Below are 24,966 nucleotides of genomic sequence, written 5' to 3'. Positions count from 1 at the left end.
AGCCTTCCTCCCTTCTGAAGCACTGCATCTTTGGTCTGAGTTTGGCTGAACTTCCTCTCTTTCTGCTACAGCTCTTCACTGCCAGCTCCCTCATCACATCCTTTACTTACCAAGTCCACAGGGCATTTTCTGTCTTCACAATCAAAGCATCTGGCACAGCCATGTCCTGTTGGTGGCTACCCACAGAGAGCAGCCAGAGTCACAGAAATGGCTCCTCAACTGAATTGAAAGGCCATTGCTCCTCTTGCATCTCTGGTGTGGCAAAACATCCCAAACGGAAAGGCATCACAGCCTCTTCTCAGACATACTCAAGGCTCAGGGTATGGACCAAAGGGGTCAGGCTCTGGTGGCTGCTGGTCCCCAGGTGGGAATCAAGCTTGAATCTGTGAAATGAGCTGTCTGGAGCATGGACAAGGTAGGACAGGCACATGTGTGTATGCGTGTGTGTTAATCTGCACGCACACTCCTGTGTGCATCCAGAGACTGCAGCAGGACTGCTGATGGCGTTGGCAGAAATAGAGAAAGGAGGCAGGGGCCATGGAGAATCTACAGCTCTCTGTATGTGCTGAATAAAGAAACTGAAGGCTTCAACTCATCACCATCCAACTGCCCATTTGAATTACAATTTCTCACAAATATGGAACATTTAATGTTGCACAAGATATTATATACTTTTAGAATAACAGATAATACGTAGAGCAACAAAAATGCAGATCTCCATTAACAATAACTGACAGTAGCCTTTATTTGGCATATAAAAACCCAGATGCTTAACCATTTACCTTATTGTTAATTCACAGTTACTTGTCTAACCAACATTAGATTAGATGTATGTAGCAAGTATTGCCGTTAAAGAGTTTCAACATGAGACCTAATGCTAGTTAATTCTACTTTAGAAAACAATCCCAAGGCTACCTTAGAGAACCTCCTTGTCGAAAGAAAAAGAACAAAACTCACAGAACAATTTGGAGTGTGCAGCAGACCCCCAGCTCTAAAGGACCAATGGCATATTTCTAGGGGACACTGGATAGGTACTGCACTCCACAGCCTTCTCTGCACTGGTTCTGCTGGGCCACCTTAGTCTTACTGGGGACAGAAAGGGTAAGATTTGATATCTTTTATTATTGTGCTATAATCAGCCTCATCTTTTCAAATAGTAAGGTACCTTTTCTGACAGTCTGAAAAAAAAAACCAAAACAAACCCAAAACCGTGCAGGTACACACAGTAGATTTTACCATGCAGGAGAATACAGAATGGAGTCAGTCTGCAGCATTCTGAAGACAACTGAACAACTGGTATACATTGATTTTACTCCCCATAATTTCCTGCTGCAATATAAATGCAATTACTGGCTCTTTCTCAATAATAGGTAGCATTTCTCATCAAAATACTAGCAGTATAATCTCTTCAAAGATGATGCATATTTCCACAGATGAGTATCAGACTTAGCTCTCTGGTGCTTTAAATCCAACAACATTAATACAGATATATTTGGTTTGTAAAAGAAAAAATTAACTGCCAAATAATATTCTTCTAAAGAAGTTGGTTAAATAAAAAAAAAAAAAACACCAAGCAAAAACCAAAAAACCAAACTGACTTATTCCCTATTTTGGAACATTATAAAATCTGCTGTTTGTTTAATTTCCAGAAAAACAGACCCCCTAAAGGTTTTCTACAATGGTCTTATTTTTCCTCTTTCTTGCTCAAACAAGAAAAAATTTCCTCAAATTAACATATGTCCCATTTCAAGAATAAAAGGTAGAATGAAAAATGGTTTTAACACTTAAATGGGCTATTTTCTGTCACTATAATTCTTTTTCCAAATGTGTTTCTAAACAAGAAATATGAGTAATTGCAGACTTATACATAGAACAGAAAACAAAACAGTATAAAATTGCTTGGCAATATAAAAAGCCCCACACAACCATCAATTCCAAAAAAAGGTCATCAGCGACTAACAGTCTGGCCTGTGCAGATCTGTTGGAAGAATGCTGGCAAAGAGAAGACAACATATTATTCGAAGAGAAGCTATTTGTGCACAGAAAGAAGCAGCAGAAGGTTTTGAATCCAGCCTTAATTTACACAGATCTCTGTGTATCCTTCCAAAAATGAACCGAGGCGCCAACCATCAGGGTTTGGCAGACTTAGTGATAGCAATCAAATATGTTTCTGCTTCCCAATCAAATATGTTTCTCCATCTCCCTTGAAAATTACTGCTCCTGTGTCAGAGGCAGCAGTGCAGATAGAGACCTGCCCATCACTGCCCTAGCCCACAGCCTGGAGTGCCAGTGTCAGCCCTTCTTTTTCCATGATTTGAGCCAAGACACCAAAGCATTGTCTGCAGGCTGCCAAAGCACAGCCACCCATTCCCTCCTGCTGCCACTGCTGCAAAGTGGGTAATTTACCACAGGAGCACTTCATTTTCCCAGTTTACAGAGGCACTTATAGCAACTCATGCCTGCTGAAATTGGGAATACAGATGGGTCCTGCTGATGCGTGTAAGGACACAGTAATATGCCAGAGTCACATCCTACCTGCTTGGGCAGGAAGAGTAAGGGCTGGATAAGGGCTGTACTAAGAAGAAAGACACGTAAGGTCCCTCTTTCTCCTCTAAGCCAGTCTGCTGACCAGAGGCTGTTAGACTGCTCTGGGTCATCAACTTGCGTTAATACATAAGAGAATAAAACTAAAAAATGTGAGAGACCAAGGCAGGGAGATGCCTGAAATAGCACCTCCCTAAATTTCTTGTGGGGTGCCATTCCATGAAATTGTGTTTATACTCTGTTTAACATGAAGGCTGACCTCCCCCACCTTCTGCTCCACCAAAGCAGGCTGCCTGCAAGGAGGTGGCTGCAATATTCAAGACTGTTCTGCTGATCAGCTTCTAATCAAGGCAGCAGATAATCATGAAAGAAACCAGATACCAAGTCTAGTTTGGTCTCTGTTCTCTGATCATGCTAACCCAGTTCATCACAGATTCTTCCAGGCGACAGAGGGATGTTCTGTCTGCCTCCTTTCTCCCATAAAGAGTTTATGCCACAGGTCATTTTCTTCCCCATCCCTGATGCTCATTCTCAAGCCTCTCTCTCTCCCTCCACATTTCCTCTAGGCCCTACACCATCTGTGCAAGCAGTCCTTCTCTTTATGCACACTGTTGCGTTCTATTCCTTCTCTCTCTGTGATCTATATTTAGTTGTTTTCCTGTTTATACACCCCTCCAGAGAGGGATATTGTTGAATGTGACTAGTCAGGAAGAGAAACAATGTGGTCAGAGCACAAATCCTTTCACAGTATCTGGGATGGGAAGCTGCGCAGGACCTGGTAGGATAGAAAACTTTTAATCAGATAGAGAGATCTGAATATAAATCCATAAATCCCCTTAGAGCACCCTGATCAAAGCCCAACAATACCTAAATAGGGGACGAAACAAAGGCAAGGAAACACATGCAAACTTTATTCTGACACTGCACTTTTTTTTTCTCCGTAAGATAAAACCCTTTTTGTTTGGAAACCTTACAGTATTTGTGTCTCTTTGCTCAAACTACCAGGAACCATGAATATGAATTCACAGTGCATACATGAAGAAAGCTCTAGGAAAAATGTACTTCAAGACTACTGAAGAGTTCAGTGTTGGTTGGTCCAGAAACAAAATGCTTTTAGTGTAGGAGTAGTAAGGATAAACCTGGTTCTCTAAAAGGTGGCTGCAGTACAACTGGAATCAGGACAGGTAAGAGCACAAGAGCTCACCATGGTGCCACAGTGAAGAACACCAGTGCAGTGTCCAGGGAATGTCTGTCTGGTCTGAGGGATACCTGCTCAACAAATAAATGGAGTGTTTCCCATCTTCAAGATTCTAGCAAAAATAAGTAGCTTGTGAACGGACTGGTTGTGAAATAAACCACAGGTGTACTAACCCTGGGGAAGCTTGATATTGTGGGTATTCTCTGCAAGTGAGAGCTATTTATCATTATGAAATGGAGCCCAGTGGAGAACACAGAAATCTATTATTCGAACCAAGAGAAATGTCTGAATTTTGCTTTGGAATTTTACCATTATAATTGTGCAGATAGTTTTGATTATCATAGAGAATAAAAAACTCTGATAGTCCTTAATATTATGCTAATAAATGCATTGGCAACCCAGGGAGAGTTTTGGGTGCAAATCATTCACTTCCCTAGCATGATGAACTATGAAAGGAAAAGCTGGAAGGCTTTGTAAAGCAGCACAGATATTTGAAAAACCAAAGACGTATGCAACTGGTGATTTCATATTTAAGCTACGTGTGTCACTAGTAGATGAGGCACAGTGTGTATTAGAAAAATGTCAGTGCCAAGGCAAAAACATCTCTATGTGGTTAGGACTTAAATATGAATGATGAGCTGCCCTCCATGACCAGCAGACATTCCCTGGCCAAAGGGAGTCCACAGCCTTTGGTACAACACCAGAAGGGAGGACATGTGGTGACGGAACAAGGGATAATGACTCAAACTGAAAGAGGTTAGATTTTGGTAAGATATTATGAAGAAATTCTTTATTGTGAGGGTGGTGAGGCTCTGGAACAGCCTGCCCAGAGAAGTTGTGCATGCCCCATCCTTGGACATGTTAAGTATCAGGTTGGATACAGCTTTGAGCAACCTGGTCTAGTGAAAGGTGCTCCTGGCCATGGCAGGGAACTAGGAACAAGATAGCATTTAAGGACCCTTCTGAGCCAAGCCACCCTACCATTCTATGAGAAAGAGAAGGGCTACAGAGTAGAAGTGAAGGCAGTAGAAAAACCTCAGAAGTTTCAAGGAAAGGACATTTGCAGCATGAAATGGTTCATTGAGCTTGTTTGCTTCAGTTAGTGGCAAGAATGGTTGTTTATAAGATATTTAAACAAGGGGAGGTAAGTGGCTTAGTCTGCAGGATGGGCTTCAGCAGTGGAACAGAAGATGCATCTGAAGCAGCTGGGAAAAAGATGATTTCATTAGGAGCCCTTTTCAGGGACAGGAAGAGCCTCTTACAGACAAAAAGGGAAAAAACTACACCTGTTGGGACAATATAGAAAAATGGCTCAACCCTGAGAACAAAAGGGACAGAACAAGGTCAGAAATTGTTCATTTATAACCTGAAAATCATTTTAAGAGGAGTTTAAACCCTGAAATGGAGAAAACATTTTTTAAGTAAGTTGCACAATATCAATTTGGGGACAGATTCTTATGAATGAAAAAAAAAAGTTATCTTTGCAGCAATTTCAGTTCAAACAGAATGTCAGTAGCACAAACGTAAGCTGCTGATCAGTTTGGTGATCGCCAGAACTAAACAATCCTCCACTCGGAGTCAATGAGAGGTTGTGTACAGTATTATGAGATCAAACTCTAATCCTCTTAGTAGCATTTTCCCTGGAAGAACTGCCATACTATATGTATTTACACTGTTAAATGCATTATTCATGTAAATGCCTCACATATGCACACACAAAATATGGCTGTAATTACAACATATTCCTTATAAATAGTATCATCTGAATCCTGTTCAGAAACTGTCCTGAAAAAGAGCAGAATACCACTAGGCATTATTTGCTTATGTTCCCTTTATTGCAAACAACAGAACAGACTGTCTGTTAAAAAGATGTGTATAATCTGGTTAGTGTAAAACATTTGCTACACATGCCCACCCACGTCCCCTTCTCTCTTGTATGCACTGACCTCTCATCGCAATTCAGAGGCTAAGCGTAAGGACACCATGCAAAAGTGGTCAGTTTTAACTCCAGGTTGTGGGGCACAGCTATGTAGTCAGGGCCTGGTTAAGACATTTCAGTGTCACCAAGCAGAAATCTTGCTTTGCTATTTACACATCCTGCAAACATCAGAAAATGTCAAAATTCTGTAGATTGACCCACTTGACTGTTTAGCATGAAAATATGATAGTATATAGTTACATGCAACAGAATTTTACAGCAATTATTACAATGTACTATTTCAAGGAAATCATCAGTAAACACCAATATTCTTCCCAGACTTCCTTACTCCAAATATTCCTGCCTGAGGACTCCTCATTGCACCTGCAAAGCCTCTCTTACCAGTCTAAATATCCACTTTTATCCAAATAAATTAATTATTCATGTCATCAAAGCAACAATTTGCTAGCAAGACAGTGTTTCAAGCAAACACTGATATTCTAATTCTGTAACAAAGATTCTAAAACCTTGTGAGTTACTACACTATGATAATTTTTCTGATGAGCTCTTTCTTTGTCAGCCTACACTTTCTACTAACTTCTACAGGATTTTAAAAATAATTCTACTGATAAATTAGTCCTTTTTTCTTAAGTTCTGTGAGTATTTTACTCCATAAATTATAGTCAAATGCCTCTTTTTCCCCCTTGGTACACCACATTTTAAGTGACTCCAAACAAATATTTTTATTACACTTCCACACAAAGATGATTACTGCATTCCAAAGAGAAAAACAACCAGGATTATACTATGCTGCCTGCCCCTTACAGCAAAAGCACCTCAGTAACCTTGATAAAACAGCACTGCTAGTTACTTCTTCTGCCTCGCCCATTGTATTAGAAGCAGGAATTTCTAAAACAGAAGATCTTGCTTACTTCATAGTAAGGGAAAAATATTAGTAAAAGACAGCAGTATTGTGATAAATTACATCATTGTTGGGGGCTACAGTATTTCAAAGCCCAAACATTTATGCAAGTAAATAGACTAACACACTTGTTTCTGCAGCAAATCCAAATATATGTCTCACAAAAGAATTCCTATTTTGCTTCCTGGCATCAAAGTATAGTAATGTTCTGAATAGAGTGGCGTGAGGAATCCCCGTTTCTTATCAAGCTGTCCCCCCCTCTCCCACCATCTCTCTCTGCTTGGTTTCTTTAGTGGCTAAGGAATATGCTCCCACTCCCTGTTCCTTCATTTTGCAGTAGCAGTGTTGTCCTTTCTCTAGGCCCCTATTTTCATGATTCTTACAGGAAACATTATGTCTTCAAGAACACTATTTTTTTTCCCCTTTCTCTGTTAAATTTGACAATGCTTTCAAAGCCAAGGGGCAGAAAGGCATGTCAGGGCATGTATAAAGCCTCATTTTTTTAGGAACCTAGGCTAAAAATGAATCCAAATCAACAACTCTGTTTTTTGGTAAATTTCCTCTGTTCCCACAGATGACTACATGACAGACACACAGCACACTGACACATCACCATTTCCGAAAAGTAAAGGAAAACCAGTGTAATACCCTGACATTTTGGTTTGCATCCCTGCAGGAGTAACAGAACACCTCGTTCATCCACTACTAGCTGGGAACATCAGCAGTTCAAGATTCACTTTCCTGGTTTTATTTAATAGATATGCCTTGAACACTTTAGGAAGAAAGAGCAAGACACTCTTTAAGATCCAGTGAGGCCAGAGTTTGAATTACACTGAGAAAAAGTGAGATTCCTGATTTGACAATCTCAATATATTTTAGAGGCCACATGGATAAAATACTGTGATTTCAGATCCAGATGTATTGCCATGGGCACTTTACCCTCCAACACAATCAAATTTAGCATTTTAGGTCCACAGGCTTGGCCAGGGGTTAACCCTCTTTTACACATTCAGTTATGAGGACACTAATTTTGTGCTAGCCCAAAAGTTGGTAATAATACAAGATGTGCTTAAATATTAAACTACAAGATTTTCTTCTTTTTTTTTGCATAGTCCTTGTTTGCAACCTGAGGCCACCAGCCAGAAGACAGAGAAGCCAGGGAAGTTTACCTAGAGCAGGTTGTTAAAGCATTCTTCTACATCTCAAGTTTTGGAAAGGAGGAAGAAATGATGCTCTAGCAACAACAACAGTGTCAGACTGATACTGCGTTAAGTATCCCAACAAAAGCAATACAAGTTTTCTTCTGATTCAGATCTCATTACAGTTCCAGGGAAGAAAAAAGAGCAATTTAATTTGCTTTTCACGTGCTTTGAACCATGTAAGCTTGTATTGGTTTAGGCTTTTTGGCATTGTAAATATAACAGAAGTAGCTGTTAACTACAAGGGTAAGGTGCTTTGAATGGAAGATCTTTTTATCATAAATGACTAAATTAATGCAGGTTAGTTTGTCATGGAAATCCCAAGTTAAACAACTACATAAGTTTACTGCTTTCAGGAAATTGAAATGGATGATGACTGAGCAGAAACTATGACACTCTGTGTGATTTCACATATCTGAAATGACAATGGTCATTTTCACTTCGAGGTTTTTTCATCAAGATTCAAAAGAAAACATAGAGGGTGAAAACACAGAGGCAAAACAGGAACAAAAGTTGTCAAACAACACAAAATGTTAACGCTGATACCTTCACTATTTTCTAAGATATTGTAGGCGCCATAGTAGCTGTGGTTTAAAGTCAGAGTAGAGGTGCTGTGAAAATGGTACTATATAAAGCTAAAATCCCAGACAGACAGACGCTCGTGCTCAACTGGAAGCAGAGCTGAGTCATAGGTATGAAACCCTCAGCAACACACTCGGGAGCCTGTGAGGCAAGGAGACTCCTTTAGAGTTCTTGCTGCTGCTTTCCCTGAAGGAGAAATGATCACAAGACATTTAAACTACAGAAAGCCAGAATGCAGAGACATTTGAAGAGAAACAGGCAAGGACTGTAGGATATGAGATGGGGGCATTTCTGAGATATGTCGCAAGTACTGCATTTGAGATTTGCTCCAGAGCTACCTGACCATTCATTGCCCAGCCTCAGAGGTGAGTATCATCTCTGCATCAGCACCTCTTCAAACAAAGCTTTGTTTTTACTGATGACTGCCCAGTTACCTCAGTAAACTGAGGGTGGAAAGCACCAAAACAGAGGCAGTACAAGAAAAGCAAAAACAAGCTATTGCACTGTTTGAGTCTAAAACATAAAGCAAAAAAGCTGAATCAGATGAATGATAGGGTGAGGGAGAAGGAAAAAGCAGAACTGTTACCTTACAAGGGAAACATCTGAGAAGGCAAAGTGAGTTTCAGTATTCACCAGGAGGCAAGAGCCTGGTCTCGAGGGCACAGTTTCCATGAGCGTGGAGCTCAGCACTTCCGCAGTCCAGCTGCGCAATTCTAACCAGTGCACAGCACATTCCAATCCTCAACCTTTATCTACAAGAGGGAAGAAAAGCCTGCACACAAGAGTAAAGAATCATATCCCAGGAGAGCAAAACAACTTAATTTCTTCTCTTCAGTAACTGAAAAATGGGGAATTGATGTGCCTCCCTGAAGAGATAACACAGAATCCCAGACAACAACAGCTCTCTGATCACCAGAAAGATAAATGAGTGCTTGTAGACCATAGTGGTACTCCATGGAGAGAGCTCTATTCTTATTTCTCTCTCAGTCCCACGAATTTCACACCAGCAAAAGGAATTTAAAAGCTAGGGTAAAAGGGCAGACTTTCTCTTGGCTGTGGTGCATACAGCACATTAAATGTTTTGTAAGTCCCCCCTCCCCTGGGGATAGGTTATAATTACCATGGTTGTGCATGTGGTTAACAACAGGGAGGAAGAGATGAACACAAAGATGAAGCAAAAAGAAAACCCTAAACTGATCAATAGAAGAACAAGTGATCAAGAGCAGAAGCAAAGGACTGATCTGTTTTTCACAAATAAGGCTCTTCAAAAAAACTCTGCTTCTGAAATGACCCAGATCATCTGCAGTAGAAAAGATTAAAGCTTTAATTCACTCCTTTGACACGCGTTATGAGAAAGATAGAAATACTAAGTCAAAACCTTAAAACTTTCCTAACAATTCCAAGGAAACAACTCCTCCCATAGCATCACAAGTGTCTACCTGTTATAAAGTTTCCTTCAATACAAACATTGCTCAAATTAATGTTATGGCTTCTTTTGCAACATGTTACAGAGAGAGAAAATGCTTTGAAACTAAGGAAGGGAAAAACTGCAGTTGGTACCATTGACATAATTACCCTTGCTATGGGTAACTTACACCCTTTCATAGCAGAATACCCATCTCCGAGAGTAAACTGGTATGTATACTTTATCCTGATGTGTGGAGAGAGTATTTCCAAAAAGGCAGTTGGGATAAAACATGTGGCAGATAATCACAAAAGGTATCTCTGTCCTTTGGAAGTGACAATCCTCAGAATCACTAACAGCATTCCTTCTAATGTCCCATATGGGTTTTCCTGTCTGGGAAAAATGAAAAATTGGTTCGCTAGAATACAAAACCCCTGTTGCAGAGAAGACTTTCAGAAATTCATTTCATACCAGCAGGCAAAAAATGCCATTAGGATTTTTTTTTTCACCACACAGTCTTTCAGAGAACAGCAAATAGAGATGGAGTTTCTCTGATGTGCAAGAAGGGATGCTACAGCATCCAGGGCATTAACAGCTGTAGGAAGGGAAAAGAAGACATCTGGATGCTGCCATAATTGTACTGGTGAAATAGAGGGAAGAAGGTGAATAAATATTATCTACACTTACTTTGCAGACAGAGTAAATTCTGCGGCCCACCATCCTTATCAGCATTGCCACCTGGTATATTATGATGGGACATTAATTTTTCAACAAAAGTATGAAAAGAAAAAGCAGGTGAACTTGAAGTATGCTTTTAGTATGGATTCTTCAATTCTGCAAACGCATAAAAACTTGAAATCATGGGGGGAAAAACAAATCTCAGCAACTGCCTTCAGGAACTGGTGTGTCTCCAGGTCTGCTAACATGGGTGATATTTTTTTGTTTCGTATCAGTTTGCAGTTAGCATGGTACACGCAACAGAGTTAACATGGTCCTTTTTTCAGACCAGAGCAAATGCCCCCAAGTGCTCATCCTTATGACATAGTGGCTTGATTTAGCCACCAAACTAAAGAAAATGCTCATTAAAAATTTTTAAAGGAGAAAGCAAAATCTCCTCTCAACCCCTCCCTCTGCTTTATTAGCTTTACGTATTTTCTGCCTTACAATTGCTAAAACTTCACCAGGAACAAGAGAGGAATAAATAATGAAAATAAAACAGTATTATTACTTCTGACTGGTAGGCATCATAAGCCTGGACAACTTCACAAAGCTAGAGAGACTGAGAAGGATTAATTAATGCCTACTTCAGTGGGGGCTTTCCTGCCTCTACACCACACAGCATTTTTCTGTGTGGATTCATATTTCTTGAGTAAGCCTAATCATGTGGTCCTTCTTTGGAAGTAGAAGTTGAAGAGAAGTTGACAGAATGCAGAAGTAAGAGCTAACATTACCACACTTTCCTTCCCTCCTTTTATGCCTATTTCACTGGTTGCCACATACAAAGAAGATAACTCTCACGAGTACAAGAATCTGAAAAACAAGAACAGATATATCATCTTCTCCACCTTTCAAATTTAGGCACTGCAATGTGCTTGAAATCAGCCATAAATGCCAACACATGATAATCATTTGCATTTTGAAAACATCTTGCTTTAGCTATCTTAATAGTGTTGAATTAATTAAAGGAATATTAAGCAGTTTGTTTTGGAATAAAAATTAGTGATTTTACTTGCCAGAAAAAATCTCTTAAGTTTTTACAACATAATGAAATGTTATAAAAAAAACTTTTGAAGTATGTACTATTTAACATCTGCACACATACTAAATACTAAAAAAATTCAAATCCAGTGATATGAATTGGTCTTGAACTGTCACAGAAATAATCTAACACAAAGCCTTGCTTTCAGATTGCTCTTTAGTAATAGTTGCAATGCATGCAGGAATAAAGTAGCAACTGTGCAGGCTAGCAGCAGGTCCAGCAGGGTTTCCGATATTTAGAGAGATAGCTTTGCAATTAATGCAATTACAATGTTAATTGCTGTCCCAGACATTTTCTAGTCACAGAGGTTGTATGATACAGGAAAGACAGGCACGGAGGTCTGCCAATGCAGAAGTTTAAAGCAAAGATATCTTTGGGAGTCACAGAACCTGTCCACTAGTTGCTGGCAATGTGAAAGTAGAGAAAACAAAGTTGAAGTGATGCAGAATTTTCTTTGTTACTCTCTGGAAAAAAACAACAGAAATTTCTACCAAAAGCAAAGAAAGGTGAATTTGATAGATAAACCCACACACTCAGCTCCCTGCTTTGCAAAGCCTTCAGTTTATTCATAACAACTCTGGAAAGCAGAACTATACACTGCCTTCTGCCAGCCATACAGAGGCTCAGTTTTGGCCCTGAAGGAAAGAGGCCTGACACTTGAATTACACCTGGACTTTATATGAGTTCATGTGTTAAGGTTTAAGGAGTTAACCAGCAGTTTGCCAATTATTATCATTACCACCTGAAGGCATGCTGGCAAACTGTATCTTCCCCTCTTGCCTGTGCACTGCTACAGAATGTCTAATAATATACTGTAATCTGAGGAAAAGATTTTCTTCATTAGAAACTTTGTGGTTTTGTCTTCTGTGCTCTAAAAGGTTTGCCCTTCCAGTACCCTTGAAGTCCTGGCTCTCAGCTAGAAGAAAGCTGTAAGTTCTCCCACATCTCTAAAAGCAGCTCTGCTGAAATACTGATACATTTCAAAGTGGTGAGAGAGATTGAACAGCAAAGGACAACTGCTCCCTTCAAAGTCTTCCAAAGCCATGCTGTGTCCACCCCATCCCCATCTATGCACTGAATGAGGGAATGTGCACCCCAAACTTCCCTGTGTGTGAATTGTAGCTGTCGTGCAAGGACCTTGATTAGACGTATTACTTGCTTCCTTATGCATCCTCAGTCAGAAACCTATTTTCAAGGCAGATTTGGTGATCCAATCATTCTTTTTCATTTCCTGCAACTTTTGTTCTCCAGAAAGCAAAACTGTACCCTGTAAGAGCTGGTGGTAACACACACACACAGAGTGTGTCATGTGTGCAGAACCGACCTTCTCTGCAGTACTTGGAGTCTTTCTTAACAGCAAATACTTTTACTGAATCCTTGCTGAACTGGGACAGTAAGTCTTGTTAAGTGAACAAAAGGAAATGACTAGAAAATATCTAGATGGAAAGTATTTGTACTTGAGTAACTGGTAAATCAACCTAAGGAGGGTTTTTGTTCTGATTTCTGTCTTGCTTTAGAAATACTTCCAGTTATCTATGACAACACAAATGCAGAAAGTACACACAAAGGAGTCAGGTTCTCCTGAGACTAGCAGAAAAATGCATGAATCAAATGCTACTGATAATAAAAATACATGCAGGAGAGCTAAACCCTCTGAGAACAGACATTTTGTGCCACAGGGTCAGACAGGACATCGTGTTATGAGCTAAAACTCAAAATAAAATTACATGTTCTTCGCTTGCATAAAACTACATTACTCCAAATAAATGCTAGGCAGGTTCCAACAGTCCCTCAGGTTCAGCTCTTCATCTCCTGCACACCCACACACAGATGCTCCACACACAGGGAACCAGGGCATTACCTGGCTCAGGGAGTGGAGGGGTGCTGCCCTCTCCCTTTCAGTCATTCCATCATTAGTTTGTAGGCATGTGTGTGTCCCATCTGCTGACCAGACAGGACCCATTCCACACCACATGAAGACCTCTTCTGCTAGATGATGATCCCATGCCCCTGCTCCATGCCCAAACATTCACGTACTCTGGCTATGCGACCAGAGCCTGTGTTTAATTGTGTGACGTATGTCAGAATTCATCTGACATTAGAGCCCATGGATCAACTCTGTCAGCACTGGCTTGGATGCCAAATACCATCAGATCAAGGAATCATGCAGACATTTAGATGGTGGAAATGGAGCATAAAATGACAATTTGGATTGGTCTTTGGCAGGGTAGGGGCCTTTGAAATATAATTGATTTTTACAAGGGACGATTAGCATCCAAAAAAGCAAGAGATACTCCCTAACAAGGTTGCTGTAACTGGCCCAGGGTCTTGTCCCTGGAAGTCCCTAACTTTGAGAAAGGAAGAAAGACATTTTTCCCACCCTACCACAAAGACTGAGGAAAGGGACCTGAACAGCTTTCAAATGCATAAAAATCCTGCTGCAAAGAAAAGGAAACAATCTCCTTTTCACAGTTACAATGGAGAGGACAAGAAGACACAGGCTTAAATCACGTTAAGAAAACTTGTGTTAGATATTAGGAAAACACTCAGATGCTAAGGACAATGATGCAAAATATACCACATACAAAGGTTATGGGCATTTACCACTGAGGGCTTTCAGTTAGAGGTTAGAAAAACGTCTTTGGTGGAATAGTTTAGATATAGCTGATGCTGCCTAAGGAGGAAGAGGAGTCCAGATTAACGGTTTTTAGATGCCTCCCAGTCCCAATTTTCTGTGATTTTCCTGTGTACAAATTATCCCTACATCTACCTGCTTAATTTTCCCTTTATGTAGCTCAGCAGTTAATTTGAGGCTTGTGGGAAGGAGCACATATCAAGCCTAAGGCACATGAGACTTTATTTGGGATAAAGTCAGAAGCAGTTGGGGAATTGGGAGCAATTCCCTCATTATGAATGTGTACACATATGAGTACTGCCCCCAAACCCAATGTAAATAGGTAGAATAGTATCAAAGGACTTGAATATTTATCATAATTTTCCTTTTTTCAAATGGGAAACGCAAAGTACAAAGGTCTGAACCATCTGTAATGACACAGCAAGTTGTCAAAATGAGCCTGAAAAACGGATTTCCTGGCTCCTCAAGTGACCTATCTGAGGGACTACACACTCCTCCTGCTCTTGCTCTCTCTCCCCTCCCTGCCTCCTTTCCCCCCCAGCAAGCTGTGCAAGACTACAAGAACTGCAGCATTTCCTCATAAAAGGCTTGCCTGCAGCTGGGGGAAGTTAGACACTACAATAGTGTCGGTAACTTCTGCTGTAACAAGAACACGCATCACAAAGATGATCATTACCACGGGGGAAAAAAACAACTAAAGCTGCCTCAGGACTTGCACCTTGCAGAGATGTTCCTGGGCTGATAACCCCCATCTCCCTTCTTTAACTTGCCTTTATTCTGGCTAACATTTGGCAGAAAGACTCTATTCCTCTACCAAGTGGGTAACTATAAAAATAATAAAAAAAAATAAATAAAGGACATACTGCTGATAAGGAGCCGAACTGTTCTTTATACAAGTGCAGAAGAATTCTCAAGCATTTGCAAGCGAAGTGTTGCTCCAGCCCACTGTGGAAAAGGAGCAGTCTGGCTCAGCATTTTCTGGGCTCTTTCCTAAGGCTGCTGTAACTTTAGCCTGTAGGAAATCAGAATCAGAGCCTAAGATTAGAACCAAAAATCTCTCGTAACAAAGTATCACAAAGCCAGTGCCAGTCCTTCTGCACTACTACTTACAAGCCTGGATAGGCTCACTTCCATTTCCTACATGCCAGTGCTGGAATCAAAGGAGGATCCACGCTTGAATCATCCACAGGAGATCCTGCCTCTCAAACTGACCATGCCGAGGCACACCAGGCTCCAAATTAATTCTGAATTAATGTGCCAGCACTCTGCTAGGCTCTAAGCCCCATACATAGATTAAACATAATTTGGATTCATCATTACCAGTAAAACTAAAAACTAATTAGAAGAATTAAAGAGTAAGAATAATGAACTAAAAGTACATCAGGAGTACAAAAGTCAGAAACACCTCCAAAAAGAATAAAAGGTAATGTTTTAATTGCTCATTTTCTCACAAGAAAAGAAAAAGGCTCCTGCATCATTGGAATAAATATTACCAAATTCTTTACATGCTTAGGTATTTCCTAGCTTATTCAAATGGCATATTTAAATTTTGGTTTATAAATCAAAGGATATTGCTCACTGCCATAAGATGCATTCCACCAGGTCTCAAAGTCTTTAGCAGATCCACACTGTGCATACTTTATCCTGATGGTTTCACATTCATGTTCATCAACACACAGCAAGAACCATAAACAAAGCCTTTTCTCAGATGCACACATGCAGTTCCCATTGACTTTGCTGGATTTTCAGCTGACTTCAATCAGAACTCTGTGCATGCAGAAGGGCAAAACTTGGCTCTGCACATTCAATAAAATTACATCACTAGATACCTTTTAAATGAAGGGCAATGCGGACCATACTGAAAAATAATATAAACTGAAACCCCTAAACTGTAGCCAAATAAATTCAAATTTCAGCCAGGTTTTTCCAGAATAATAAAAAGGGCATGTATTTTAGGCAAGATGAAATGAAACCCTAATACCATCTCATTTACCAGATTACTCGGCCTCTTTTAGCAGGACAAAGTGTGAAACCCAGCTATTTACACAACAAGGTGATGATCTTCTTGTTTTAGCTATAGCAATGACATTGGCATCTGAAACAATTAAGTAAAGGTCAGGTTACTAGCTATGATCAGCTAAGTCCTTTTCTGCATCTGTATCCTGGCTCTGTAAGCTATGGATCTCATTACAAGTGAATTTAAAGTGTAGAATACCACAGTAGAAAAAGTAATTAATCATTATATTAAGAACTAATATTGTATTATTTTTGAATCTACTCTAGTAGTGGTATTTTAAAGATATTAAATGCTTGAGCCTAGGAGTATCTATCTTAAACCCTTCCACCTTCCTTCCTAACTTGCCAAAAGAACACAACAAAAATCTCACACAACCTAGTAAAAACAGCTCCCTTTCAAATTTCAAATGACATCGTGCAACACAATTTCTGCCAGGTACATTAGCTAATGCACACTAAGCAAAGCAATGCCCCATGTGTTTTCTCCAAATTTCTTTCCTTTATTTTAATTTTACTCATTCCATGAGGTAACAACATGTACCTTTTTACTGCATCTTTAAAAAATATCTGCCTATTAGGATGAGAAATATTCTCACTTCTAAAAAACCATCTACCAACAGGCTTCCTTACACCTTCTGTTTGTCTGACAAGCACTTGCTAGCCTGCAATAGCAAATTTATACACAGAAGTACTCAGGGATGAAAACCACAGAGAAGGCTTGATGTTCATGATGGGCTGTTTCTCCCCGCCCCCTGCACCCAGAAGAAACATCTCTGATGATTTTCACACTTAAATAGCAGAACAGATTTTATGAATCATTTTTTCTTGATAGCTGGAATAGCCCCTGTTCTCCACTCCATTGTAATACTGAGTCACTTTGCATCAAGTTGGTCACTATTGACAAGCCAGGGGAAAAAGGAGGGAAGTGGATGAAATGCTGTGAAGCTACATGTGCAACAGGATATGTATCAGGTTGCTTCTTGAAGCAAACTATTTAAAATCAGAAAATAATCATTACAATACAACTCATATAAGGGAAAACAGTTTCATAATTATTGAGAAAGTCCAGTAAATCTAACACTGATGGTCAAAGGGACTGCAAAGACCTTTTCCTTTTTTTTTTTTTAATGAAGCAAGAGTCTAGCTTGATACAAATGCTGAGTCGTACTGGTCATTCACACTACGTTATCCAGTGAGTTAAATAATTAGTATGGTGGAATCTGTTTCTCCCAAACTATGGCACTGTCAAATGAATAGTTATGAGGTCAGGTGGAGCTCTGCTCTCTCCGAATCAGCTCCCCTCTTCACATCCCATTGTGACACTGGTGGCCTGCGAAGACACTCATTTGTCTCAGAACTCCTTCATGTAACTCCAGGTCTACTTCCTGTTGTCTTCGGTGGAGCATGAGCTTAGAGAATTTACAGCGTGTTACAAGGAACATTTATTCCACCTTAAGCTTTGTGATTGTGACTAAACAACCAGGAAAGGAAAGGTATCCCCACCGCTCAACTCAGTCCTACTGGGACAGGACTGTTGCAAGGAGGGAGTTAAATAGTTTGTTATAAATGCATAACATGTCCATTTGATGATGTAAATAAAATTAGGAAATATATTTTTCAAGAAAGTTGATTTTAAATAGTTAGGAAAGAAAATAAAAACCAACAAAACACACAGGTCAAAAACTAGGCTTTTCAGCGTGTCCTGTTTAAGCAATGACACATGAAGAACTTTATGTTCAAACAATTACCTGGTGCTTTAAATAGGACACTAAGGGAATAACATTTTAAAATGTATTCATACAGCATAAGACTAATCCTCCTCCTGGGAGTACCAGTGCAAATCAGAGTAACTCCTCAGAGGTCAATTGAAGTACACCAGCACAAAATAAACGTAAGACAGAAAGGAATCAGGCCCCATATACCTCTATTTTAATGCAGAGGTTGCAGATCATCTGCAATGATATAGTGAAAAACATAAATATAACTGACATCTATTCAATTGATCTCACATCCTGCCGACTATTCACAGCTCCAAATATAGGGCTGAAGAACAATGGTTTGAGGAAGGCAGGCAGGAATCCGGATTCTAACCCATTCACACATTCCAATTTGCTAATACCTCCTACTTGAACTGCCTTCATCTCCCCCCACTGCTAAATCGTTCAAGGTTTAATTTGACATTGTCCCCCCAGCTCCTAAAGAACAACTTCTCCTAAAAGAAATAAATGAAAAGAATACTAGGAGAGATGCATGGGAGAGAAGATAAATACAAAAAATATGTGCAAACATGAGAACCCATAGCTAAGTAAGCAAGAGAATCCCTGTCTAACATACCACATATATATGAAAAGCACTAGCAAATTGATTAATAACTTGGAAATCTAGCACTAAGAAAAAATGGTATGTGTGCAGGGGAAGACTAAAATATGAGGCTATTTCAAACTATGGTGTCATTTGTGCTAATTTAAGTGGATCTGTAATTATTTCCTACAACTTCATGATGTCCTGAACCAGCTTCCTCCTCCCCTGCAAGGCTGATAAAAGGACTCTTGGCAACACACTAAATATATTATGCAATGTATTGAATACTACCGAGAAAAAGCCCTGAATTACACGGAAACAAAGAACATTAGGTGCGAATATCATCACCTCCAGGGAAAGAGCACCTTTAACTACTTATCACATCAGTAAAAGCAGGCATTCTCTTGTACCTCTGTTACCTGCACCTAACAGCATTTGCTACATTTAACGAAGTTAGGGCGAATTTTACCTCAAATCTACTTAGGCTCGAGCTCTTTGACCGAGACTTCTTGCGGAGGTAGACCGAGAAGAAGCGACGCACTGTGAACTTCTTCATGTTCATGTCCATCGTCCTGTCCCAGCTGCGGTGCGGAGCACGAAGGAGCTGCGGCGCCGGCGGAGAAAGCTAGCGCATCCCGATTGCCTCCTATTTATATCCACAGGCAGGAGATCCTCCGAGGTGCCTGGCTGTGTTCGGCGAGCCGGGCACAGCTAGAGCTGCCAGCGGTGCGCTGCCGGAGCCGCGGGAGCCCGGAGCCGGCTGCCCGCCCTTCGGAGCATGAAGGCGCTGCGCTCGCTCTCGCTCCCCACTGTTTACATTTCGGTGCGGCGAGCCCAACTCTCTGGCCGCCGCCTCGCCCCCTTGCCTTCGGTCCCACTACGCCCAATCAGGCTCTGCTCTGGCTGCACGCAGAATCAGCGCCGGCAGATGACAGCTCCTGCGTCCCAGGCGTAGCAGGTTTCAGACAAATATTGGATGTGTCTATTGCTTTGCACTCCCTCTCCTCTCAGTCAGGCTCTTTCAATTTCCTGCTTTCTGAATCACATGGGGAATAGGCACATGCTGTACTTCTGTTTTTAGCTCAGAATTCAGACGCTGCTATAATTACTGAGGGCTGTGGTGGTCAGATCCGAGAAGAAAGCAGCTCCCCTGTGAGAGTCGCTCCTGGAAGAAAGCTGAAAGATGTCGTGCCCCCCCTGCGAGAATAGAAGGGTTTGAACCTCCTTTTATTCTGGGGAGTATGCAAAATAACACTGCCCGCCCCCCCCCCCCCCCCCCCCCCCCCGAAATTGGAAAGCTTACCATCCTGTTCACAATCACCCGCCCGCTTTACATTAAAATACATAACACTGGCACAGCTCTGAAAATAGAAAGCACAATCTAAATGGTAAGTATTACTATTCTTATTGTACTACAGCAGGGAGCTACAGCCCTTCTAGGAGGTTCAGTATGTACACCTATTTACAGGCTCTAATTTTGAGCTGCATGGCAAGCATGCAGACTTACAGCTGCACCCCTCACCTCCCCGCAACAAAATCACATTTTTCAGCTTTTCTCCAAAAACTAATGAATCTCAGTGTGATCCAGAGACCAAAGAGGTTTCTCTGCCTATTGCACACAGTTCAGACTCCTTTTCTATGGCAGCCTTTCCTTTCTGACTACTAAGGAGCCCCCAGACATGCCTTTCTCTCGTAACCTCACATGAAAAGGGAATTACTCTGATGACTTATTAACAACTTAGATAAATGAGCCCAGGGAGAGCGGACATCACTACAGCCTGAGAAAACTTAGAGGTTAAATGACAACACCTCTGAAGTCCATCTGCTCTAAGAGAGAGGTGCATTTTGCTTTAATTGCCTATCTGGGCTGTGCTGTGAACTACCTGGGCTAGCAATGCCTGTCACTATCTGCTTTGTTCTCAGGTTCTCGGTCCCATTCTTCTGTCTAAAGCTCACCATGGTCTATATGTACCCAGAAAAGTATTAACAGGGAAGAAAAAAAAAAAACCAAAAAGAATATTTTGGCATTTATGGTTTCATTAAAAAGGAGACTAGATTGGAAAAGCTACCATTAGTGCTGGGCTCTGCAATTTCATAGAGCCTGACTCTCCTGTGCCTGGTCCCCACTGCTAACCCAGACTAAGGTAACTGCTGCACAGTGACACTCTGCTTTTTCCTTTCCCCTTCTCAGCACACCTTCTGATTGCTTCCCCAATTTTCTTGGTTTGCAACAGAAGTACCTTAGGAAGTTGCTTTCACAGTGCTACCCCAGTGCAAGCCATGCCAAGCCTAGGAGCCCTTTGCCATTACAGTTCTGTTGTCTTCCCAGATAAAGATCCTGGAGCAGAGGCAAGTGTCCAAGAAGAAAACCTCAGGTATGTATAGGTACACCTATACACAGGCGAAACAATGAACAGGCTAAAAGGCAATTTAGTTGGTCAATACCAAAATTACTTGCTGATGCAGCCTCTCCAGTCAAGTTTTGTGTCTCCTCACAACCTTGCTGCAGTAAAATCTGCAGTGTCACAAAGGCCTCAGGCACTCAGCTGATTACTTGACCTCCCCTCACCTGTCCTGATGCACCACACAGCTGCTGCTGCAACTTCTTCTGTCCTGCCTTTTCTCTGGCAAAGAGGTGTCCTGACACAAGCTAGACCAGGCTTTGTGCTGGCAAATGCTTTTGGCAGCCTCACACATTCCCACCTGTGTAAGCCACTTGAGCCCTAAATAGCAACCAGACAAGCTCAGGGTAAGGTTCCTGTACCCTTCCCATCATAGATACATCCCTGGTCACTGACATCTGTATTAATGCAGAGGAGGTGATCATTTCCCAGCTTTGAATACACAGGCTGTGTGTAATAATATGAAGTATATGAGTGCCTGTTGCTATTTACACCAACAGATTTATCACAACCTTCCATTCTCATTATGCTGGTAGTGATTTCACATACAGGGACGTGCAGTCATCATTAAATGAGCCTGTGCTGGAATAAACTTCCAATAAAACTATATGGGCTATGATTTAATACCTAACTATCAGGTATGCTTATTACATTCAGAATTCTGCTCTTTAACACAAAAACAAATAAAATTTTTAAAACAATCCATCACAATGAATTGGCAATTAATCGTGCAAATCAGAGCAAAAACTAGCCTTGTACGCTAAAGTTTAGACTATAACACTGAACACAGTGCCCAAGGATAGGAAGTAACTCTCTTACACCCCTGACAAGATACTAAGGCATGGAAATAGGCATGCTATTCTTGTTTTCTTACTCTGCTTTCAGACAGGTGATTAGAGATTAAATACAGAAGGACAACCAGCCACCTTTGCTCTACTGGGCAGCAGAGATATTGCAGAATATATTCCAACTGCAAAAAAGCAAAAGCAACTGAGATGCAAAAATGTACATTAAAAAAATACAAATACAGAAATAAAACAAAATACATGTGCATGCAAAATTAAAGCATAGGGATAGATATGTAAAAAAAAAATTCTACTACAGTTCCACATGGCATGCTTCAAGACATTGAATTTAACTTTGCTTCAGAAAAACAAATGAGACATCAAAAACATTAACTCAAACTTTCACATAAGTCAGACAATAACCACTTTTCACAGTGATTTTAATAAAAAGGTGCAAGCTGAAAAGAAAATATTAAATTGGAACATTCAGCATAACATTTATAAACATATTACTGTCAGATCAATCTCCAGTGTGAAATATTAACTGCACTTAGAAATTCATGTCTTTAAATTACTTATCTTCTCTGAGCAATTTTAACTGCTGAGGAACTTGATGGAGAAAAAAATCGCCCAATGCCTCTGTTTAAGACAATAATAAACAACAAAAATGATGGAGGGGACATATGACATTACAACCAGTAATACTCATCTGTATTCTGAAATATGCTTTTTAAAACTAGAATCATATATGCTGTAAAACAAAATAAATAAACACAATAGCAGGGGTGCCCCTTCTCCCAGTGAGCTTAATAGCAAAATAAAGTTTGCTTCAGCTGGAAACAGGGTTTAAAAACCCTCAAACAAAAAAGCTCATAGCCAGGATTCAAGACAAACTCTCCAGCAGGAATCACCAAAATTAGATATTACATAGCCCAGGTTTGAATTTTTATAAGATAAATGGAGAATTCCCAATTAATATCTAATGAAAGCCAGCGGTCCTTTCCTTGTGTGTACAGATGGACCATACCAAGAGCAGTAACAGACTGAAGGACCCAGACTTAGAAAATTAACATGGGGCAGCAAAACAGCCTGAACAGCACCCAAGTGAGAAGGATGCCAGTAGCTAGTCCCAGATGAACCATCAATTTCTAAATGATAGAACATGCAAGTCCAAGATATCTACCACAAGCTGGATGATGCAATTACCAAGAGAAATTCTATATTTCTGTATTACACAAAACATGAGGCTATATGTTGAAATCACGCCTTCTATTTTTTTTATGTGAATCAACAATTTATGAGCAAACCCATAATGACTCTGCTACTTGAGTAAATTTAGTGGTCACTGCAAAAGTAAAAACTATGAATTGATAAAACTATGAATTCCTTGCAAATGCAATCAGTATTACCGATCCTTCCTCAGTAAATCCATCAGAAAGCCAGAAAAAAATCCAGAGAGAAATAAGACAGCATCAGAAGCAGAGACACCACAAACAGAACAAATAAGATTATCAGAACAAAACATGCAGAGAAAAGGAAAATGAGACTCCCACAATAGAGGCCCAAGGGACAATGCTACAGAAAAGGTGAATTACACAGTGCCATTTATGCTCTCATTAAAGAAACTCAAGAGCAAGAGCAGATGTTTCTAAGAGACACCAATCAGCTGAATAAGGAACACTTTCCCCCCGGTGGTTAGATTGTAGACGACTCTTCCAATGATTGCTGTTTCCTCATCTTCAATGCTGGACAAATTGCCATATGGCTTCTGTTTCCTCAGTGAATACGTGAGGTGGATATTTTTCTTATTGATGTTTCTTTCAATAAGATAGGATGGGCTTTGCCCAAAGAAGTGCTTGGGCTTTGCTCTCATTGCACCAATGTACCCATGTGGGTCAGCCCTTCCAGCCACTGTACGTAATTAAGTACCTTGTCCTATTTAGCCTACACTTCACTGGAGTTTTCTCTTTTATAAAGGTGCACTGCCCTGCCAGCGCTGCAGAATACAGGCAGTGACTTGCCATCTCAGATATTCTTCTCACCAGCAGTGACAAGTGATCAACAATGTTGGTTGGATGGGGATATAAGGGAATAGGCAGGAAAGAAAATGCTTTTTCCCTTTCTCTCACCTCCTGGCTGCGTATCACAAGCTTCAGTAATTTCGATCCTTTTCATATATGTATTATTCCAGTGGAGGTGCAGGCCCCTTCAGCCATCTTGCAAATTAAAATCACTGCTCAGAAGGAAGGAGAAAGCAAAGTCATACATCTTGTCTAACTGATGTACTGGCAGGACACAGGCTCCTCTAATCCCAAGAGAAACCAACAGCCCTACAATACCTGTTTAATCTTGCACTTGTAACCTCAAGGCCTCTGGGCAAAAGCAGAGTACTTCTTATACCCACATATAGGTAATTCCCTTGTTGCTAAAAGCATCGTCCAACACACTGGCAATTATATGAAAAGTAACTGGTATAAATAGAAGTGCAGCAACCGCAGGACAGAATGACTTTAAAAAGACCTGTTTTGCTCAATATGGTGATATTAGTGGATTCTATTCAACACCTTAAAATATTCCTAAAAATGGGTATCAAAATAAATTCTTGATAGATGTGAAATCGGTATTTTGCAGGGATGCAAGTTGCTTAGATGGAGACAAAAGTTCTGAAGGGTTTTCAATAGACTACATCAACAGTAAGATTAAAAAAAAAATTACACAGCAGCACTAAGAGGGTGAACCACCTCTGTGCCCTGCTGGTGCAGAAAAATCATGTAATATCCTGAGTTGAAAGGAATCCACAGGGATTATTGAGTCTAACTCCTGACCCTGCATGTGACAGCCCCAAGAATCCCACCATGTGCCTGAGAGCATTGTCCAAATGCTTCTTGAACTCTGTCAGGCTGGTGCTGTGACCACTGCCCTGGGGAGCCTGTTCCAGTGCCCAGTCACTCCCTGGGTGAAGAACCTTTTCCTAATATACAAGCTAAATCTCCCCTGACACAACTTCAGGCCATTGAGGTCTCCTTGGTTCAGTTGCCTAAAAATCTTCCTCAATCCCTCCTAAGCATCCACCAGTCACATGATTATAGTGGTACTTTCAGACAACCAAATGAGCCACACTATGAGGACATATGCCTTGTTCTTATTTGTGCAGGGAGACCCAGGAGTGCTGCAGAAATTACAGTTCCAGAACAAGAGAACAATATTTGATTGAGTTTTCACCAGATGACAGACATTTTAATTCTCACAAAAGCATCTTGTGTTAGTGCTTGAACATCAGATTGGCAAGTGTCACAGCTG

At 40.6% G+C, this 24,966-nt stretch overlaps 1 protein-coding gene across 3 annotated transcripts in view; it reads right to left on the bottom strand.

Annotated features, from left to right (window-relative positions):
- RPS6KA2 (ribosomal protein S6 kinase A2) overlaps positions 1 to 24,966 on the bottom strand; it is a 282,924-nt gene that overhangs the window by 142,589 nt on the left and 115,369 nt on the right. Inside the window, exon 1 of one of the 3 annotated variants that reach the window (XM_032102445.1) lies at positions 18,949 to 19,611. The exons of the other annotated variants lie outside the window; for them this stretch is intronic. Coding sequence (XP_031958336.1) covers positions 18,949 to 19,047 — 99 coding nt within the window. The 5' untranslated portion in view covers positions 19,048 to 19,611. Of the gene's footprint in view, positions 1 to 18,948; positions 19,612 to 24,966 lie in introns of those variants that run through there. 3 annotated transcript variants of the gene reach the window in all.

This window comes from Corvus moneduloides, chromosome 3 (genome assembly GCF_009650955.1).
Source record: "Corvus moneduloides isolate bCorMon1 chromosome 3, bCorMon1.pri, whole genome shotgun sequence".
NCBI lineage: Eukaryota > Metazoa > Chordata > Aves > Passeriformes > Corvidae > Corvus > Corvus moneduloides.
This window is presented reverse-complemented; position numbering and strand designations above follow the sequence as displayed.